At 46.0% G+C, this 6,363-nt stretch overlaps 1 protein-coding gene across 1 annotated transcript in view; it reads left to right on the plus strand.

The window, feature by feature from the left end:
* The window catches only part of bicd1a (bicaudal D homolog 1a), a 30,040-nt gene extending 23,987 nt beyond the window's left edge, over positions 1-6,053 (plus strand). The window contains exons 6-10 of the mRNA XM_034535398.1: positions 1-753; positions 886-1,037; positions 1,167-1,377; positions 3,416-3,491; positions 3,958-6,053. Coding sequence (XP_034391289.1) covers positions 1-753; positions 886-1,037; positions 1,167-1,377; positions 3,416-3,463 — 1,164 coding nt within the window. The 3' untranslated portion in view covers positions 3,464-3,491; positions 3,958-6,053. The remainder of the gene's footprint in view (positions 754-885; positions 1,038-1,166; positions 1,378-3,415; positions 3,492-3,957) is intronic.
* The last annotated feature ends 310 nt before the right edge of the window (positions 6,054-6,363 follow it).

Genomic DNA, 6,363 nt, shown 5'->3' on the forward strand with positions numbered 1-6,363 from the left:
GTGACTCACCTGGAGCGTAGCTATCGTGAGAGCAGGGAGAGGGTGGCGAGCCTGGAGGCAGAGCTGCGAGCTGCCGCGGGCACAGCCACAGAGAGCCAGGGCATGCTGAATGCAGCACAGGATGAGCTGGTAACCTTCAGCGAGGAGCTGGCGCAGCTCTACCACCACGTCTGTCTGTGCAACAATGAGACACCCAACCGCGTCATGCTGGACTACTACCGCCAGAGCCGCGTCACACGCGGTGGCAGCCTGAAGGGCTCCGACGACCACCGGGCTTTGCTCTCGCCTCGCCTGGCCCGGCGCCTCGCTGCAGCATCCGCAGCCTGCTCCTCCGAGCACCCGCGCAGTCCCATGGACTCCCCGTCCAGGGACGCCCGTCACAATGAGACAACGACCGGCACAGTGGACTCCTGTCATAGCAGCCCCACCCGCAACCCCACGGGCTCCCCAGTCATCAGCGTCTCTCCTTGCCCGTCTCCGGTGCCCTCGGAGGCCAGTGGAGACCTGCGGAAGGAGCCCATGAATATCTACAACCTGAACGCCATCATCAGAGACCAGATCAAACACCTCCAGAGGGCTGTGGACCGCTCGCTGCAGCTGTCCAGGCAGAGGGCCGCAGCTAGGGAGCTGGCGCCTATGCTTGACAAGGACAAGGAGTTGTGCCTGGAGGAGATCCTCAAACTGAAGTCCCTGCTCAGTACCAAGAGAGAGCAGATAGCCACGCTCAGGCTTGTGCTGAAGGCCAATAAACAGGTGAAAGAGAACTTTACTTTGTACTTAATATACCAGGAACGATGTAATATCCGTGCAAACTGAAGGAAACCTAGCGATTGTCCTTTTTGTGTCAGAGATCTGTAATAAAATGTAACATTGTCCTCACCGCAGACAGCAGAGGGTGCACTGGCAAATTTGAAGAGCAAGTACGAGAATGAAAAAACGATGGTGACAGAGACCATGATGAAGCTGAGGAACGAGCTGAAGGCTCTGAAAGAAGATGCCGCCACCTTCTCGTCTCTCAGGGCCATGTTTGCCACAAGGTGAGAGGGGGAGTGCGAGGCCTTTTTGTAGCTGCAAAAGGGGAAATGTAAACGTTCCGTAAAAAACATAAATAGGTCCAGACTGAATCTGTGTCTTCCCTCTGTACCTTTGTCTCTCTCTCTCTGTAGATGTGATGAGTACGTTACTCAGCTGGATGAGATGCAGAGGCAGCTGGCGGCAGCAGAGGATGAGAAGAAGACGTTGAACTCCCTCCTCCGTATGGCCATCCAGCAGAAACTGGCCTTGACCCAACGGCTGGAGGATCTGGAGTTTGACCACGAGGAGACTTACCGGGGCCGCGGCGCTAAAGTGCCCAGGATTAGAAGCAACCCGCCCAAAGTAAGTGGCAGAGGCGCCTTCACGGCTCCCTCCAGTCCCACCAGGCTCCACAGCCCCCCCATTATCACCTCCCTGACTCTCACTAGTCCTCCCTCTGTAGAACTAACCGCCTGTCCATCCATGTCTGCGTGGACTTCAGACACACTTTCTGAAACAATCCAGACCTCAGCTCTAACTTTTCCACCGAACATCAGTTACCCTCACTTGTCTTTCGGCCCACAGCCCATCATGGCCGACCCTGAGCGGCTAACCTTAGAGTTCAGACGACTCATTTACTCGAGACAAGACATAGGTCGACTGTCCCCGTCTCACAGCGCCAGTAGCCCTGCCTCAGTGTCTCCTCACATTCGAAGAAGGCGATGACGCATCAACATCCCCACACCCAGCACCGATATCCACCATGTACACAGTTCACAGAAGCCACTGGATTATGTGGGACACAGCAGGGAGGGAAACTGGTTTCACATGTCTATGGTTTGAACATGCAGCAACACTCAGGAAGAAGGAGCCCCTGACAGCTTGCTCCATCCCCAAAGCAGCAATCAACAGCCTTTTTCTTATTGTTAAGGTTGGACTGCATATACTTTTCTCACGCACACCTTATGAATGTGATATCAGGCGTCTTTCTCTGCATCTAAATAGCTGCTACCATAAAGTGTGACATTAAGTATCCATCTCTTAGAGCACTGGGAAGTGTTTCAAAGTGAAAACCAAGCAAAATATGGCTGCAGCCTCTGCTTCAGCACACAGCTACTCACAGCACCTCCCTGTGGCAGACTCCATTAATAACATGTTATAATAATCTTTTTAACATTTTTATTCAAATGTTATGTAACTATTCTATTCCATAAAACTAGTGGGTGTTGTAAGTTATATTTCCTCCAGTTCATTCTTGCATGCCTATTTCGTCACCTCAAACGTTCAGTCAAAAAGCATTTGACAGGCTTGAAGTGTGTTACTTGGTTATTGATAAGTTGTCCAGAGTAATATGTAAACAAGTCAGACCTCCTCTCTGTGCCTCAACCTCCTATTTGACAGTCCCTTTGTACACCTCTCTACTTGGCCCATGCGTAGTATACAAAAAGAAAGGCAGAGGAGGATAAACTAGATCCATTTCTTGATAAACCTCTCACAGTATTCCCAGTTTTCTCCACCAGATAGCAGTGTTTGAGAACATTTACATTCTGGTTCCTGTCAAATGCTGTTCGACCTCTCTCTCACTCTATCCTGTCTCTCTCCTGTGTCCTAACTCAGATAATAATCACACAGTGTATATAGCATTGCCCTCGATGGACTGGCGGCCTGTCCAGGGTGTCCCCTGCCTTCGCCCTATGTCAGCTGGGATAGGCTCCAGCGCCCCCGCGACCCTAATGAGGATAAGCGGTATTGAAAATGGATGGATGGATGTATATAGCATAAGCAAAACAGCATAAACAACATTTTAAGATAACACAACGCCATATAAACGAACAACGTTGAAGTGGAACAGAAGAGCATGACTGGTGGAGTTTATGAATAGAATTGAGCAGCAGGTGTTCTGGAGTTGAGCCGGACTGGATTGTTCAGCAGTATGTCCACTGCATGTGTGTTCTTCTCTTTTTGTGCTTTACAAATCAATATAGTATTGGATTTTCCAGTGTGTGTGTGTGTGTGTGAGTGTGTGTGCATGTGTAAATATGTCCATATCTGTGTCTCTTCGTCCAGTGCTGATTGTCTCGTGGTGCAGAGACTGATCCGGTCAATGTGATCAGATGAGCCTGGTTTAGATACCTCCACACTATCAAGCATACTCTGTAATTGACAAGCAGTATATAACGTTGACACAGTGAAACACTGATTTCCACCGCAAGAGAAACACATCTCTTATCCAAGAGAAACCAAATGAGGATGATTATCCAATTACATTATTTAAACATTTTATACCATATTCTCTGACGAGATCCTCCCCCTGTCTGGTCCTCCGTGTGTTCTCTGTCCCATTGTCTAACCCGGAGTGTCACCACTCTGTATATCTGTCTAATTTATCAGTTTCTTGTAGATTGTCAGCAGCCTGCTGCCTCAGTACCGTCACTCTCCCTACAACTAAGGCGAGGGAGAGCCTCCCGAGCCCGCAGGTAACACGCTGTCCAACCTGCTAGTAGTCGGCCCATTGACATCTATCTCTTTGTCCATCCATCCACTACGCGCCATAATAAACACGCCATTCCCGTTCTATTTAATGACCACATCTTCTGTTGGTTTTAGTGTTGCTGGTTAGCCAACATTCTCCAATCCTGTTTCGTTCTAGATGTTTTCTTGACGTTTGTTATGAACAGCCCTGTCCTTGTTCCTCGTTTCCTTGTGGTGTTAAAGGAATACTTTGACTTTATGGGGGAATATTGGTTTCCTACTGCAAGAAAGCGATTAAAATGTTCCTTTAAGAAAACCATGTCAGCCTTTTTGCCCTCATCACATGGCCGGCATTTTTGTTTGTTGATTTTGGGTAACCTCATTCATCCAACCACTGTTCCCGTTGGTCGGCAGTCTTTTTTCCCCTCAATCGTATTAATTCTCCTCTCTTGTCTCTCTGCATTCTTACAGTCCTAAATTGTTGGCAGACCTCCAGGAACACGGTACAGTCCTGTCCAGTAGCAGTAGCCTTCTCTCCCCTTGCGACCCTCGTAACTATCTGGCCCAGCAACCGCAGCCCCCCGGCACCTAACCTCGCTGCTGCGGTCTGGAAAGAGTCACGCAGAGACAGAGACACTCTGGATGGGGGTTCCCTCATTAAACCCCCCCCCCCAACCTAGCGTCCCACCTGGTGCTTACCCCCCCTCCCCCTCCTCCTTAGCGCTACATGGTCCGGCCCTCAGCAGGAGGCCTCCTGGTTACCTGGGTCGCAGACGAAGAGCGGGACACTCTCCTCTCCCCTATATGACATCATGTCCTGGAAAGGACTGAATTGAAGCGACAAATCACGGGGGAATATTTTTCCTTTACTCGTATTCATATTTATTTATAATTGATTTCGCTTCATGGATTATTTATTTACATATTGATTTGTGTCACGTTTCTGGGATATTTATAACTGGAATGTTTAGTTTTTTCTGTGTTTGTTGGTCATTCTTCAATGTGAAAATCGAGACGTGTTTTACTGCTGTGGTGAGGACTTCAGTGATCACAGACAATGTACCACATTCCCTACTGTACATAACCGGTACTCCTGGACAAAGGAAAACCAAAGCATCCACTAGCAGAACTGTAAAGGTTATTTCTGCTCTACTGAACGGGTTTAAAACTTGCCTCACCATCCATTTAAAATATTAGATAGGGTCAGTATAATTATCAAAACATAGGTATGCCACCTTTACATACAGTAAGAGTTCGGTTTGACATTTCAAACTAATGAAGGTAAACATGTTTCTTGTGGTGATGATTGGTGGATTTCCACTACCTTTCTTACGTCGCTAGTCTTTCTTAAGTTGGTTGTTTTTTTTATACTGAGATGTTTTTGCATGTGGATACAGAAAAGACTATTTTATACCTCCTATTATTTGTATTTACTTTTGCAGCAAACTCTAGTGACATGGTTGTGTCTGTTACGTAGCTCAGAGACTGAGTGTTTGAGATCAGGACTAGGGCTGTTGGCCTGGGTTTTTGCCTTTTTGAATTGCACAGGTTTAAGTGAGTGAACTGACCTCTATCTTTTTGACATTAGTTAAGTTCCCCCGAAGGTGTGTCACAGTTACCGTCACTGTCATGTCAACACTGTATTCTCCCCATAAAGTGTTGGCTCTTTCACTTTATTGGCCACAACCCCAGGGAGCTGCTGTCATCACCCCTAGCTCCTCCAGTTGAGAGTGACATAAATTAAATGTTCAGCACCCAGAGCTACACTTGTCGGTCATCTTAGCTTCTCCATGCTCAGCTGTCCCTACATGCCTCCTTCACACACTATGCAGTTCAGTCCAAGCACAATTATGCTCTATGCATTATAGATTAGTTCCGGTCGTAGACTGATCTGATTCTGATTTACTCAATCTTTCAACCATTTCTACCAATATAAACTAACCAGCAGGCTCACAAGAAACATAAGACAGCAAGTGTGTGGACATAATCAAGATTGTTGCATTTTGAAACACTGTTTCGATCACAGAGGAATTGGGCAAAGTCTGACTGAGATGGATGTAATGTGTGAAGTTTGCTACATAATTAAAGTCCCATTTCTCAGTCTTTATTCCCTCATATTAATGTCTGTAAATGTGAATGTTCTCCTCACTGCACTGAATACATATTTTTGCCAGATGGATGTGAAACTGATAAACTGAAACTACATAGCCAGTATAGCGTTGGAATGACAGATAAAAGCCTTTCTGTTACATCAACAATGAATGAGTGGGCTCTTTTTGTTCTCTGTGTATACATTTGTTGGATCTGTCTTTGTTAACATTGTGTTACTTTTGCAACTACCGAGTGATGTAAATATGTTTGGTTCAAAAGTAGCTTATGAGTCAACGCAGGCTCATTGGTGACCTAATTCTTGGTTTGTTTGCACAATATAGCAGTGGATGGAGAGAGACTAATCCAGTGAAAGGAAAAAAGGAACAATAGCTGTACTACAGTGGGTTAAACATTCAAAACAGTGTGTAATTGGTTACACAAGAAAATAAAAGACCTGTCCTTGGATTTGTATGCGCTTTTGTGTTTGTGTCCGTTTCTCTATTTCATCAATAAACTACGCAGACATGAACTCTGTATGCATGCATTCACATAGACAGCAAACAATAGGTTTAAATGTTAAAAAAACACCAACGATTAGACTCATATTTTGTTTTCTGCATCACCATAAAGTCAGAGTACTTTTTACAGTCCGAAAACGAAACTGATTATTTTCAAGTTGGCTCTTTTCTTATTAAATGTCTCTTTTGAATTTCCTTCCCCTGGGTCATATCTTGAATGCCCAAACTATTAGGCTTACTTATCACTTATATTAATATAATCACAAAC

The sequence above is a fragment of the Cyclopterus lumpus genome, chromosome 6 (genome assembly GCF_009769545.1).
Source record: "Cyclopterus lumpus isolate fCycLum1 chromosome 6, fCycLum1.pri, whole genome shotgun sequence".
Taxonomy (NCBI): domain Eukaryota; kingdom Metazoa; phylum Chordata; class Actinopteri; order Perciformes; family Cyclopteridae; genus Cyclopterus; species Cyclopterus lumpus.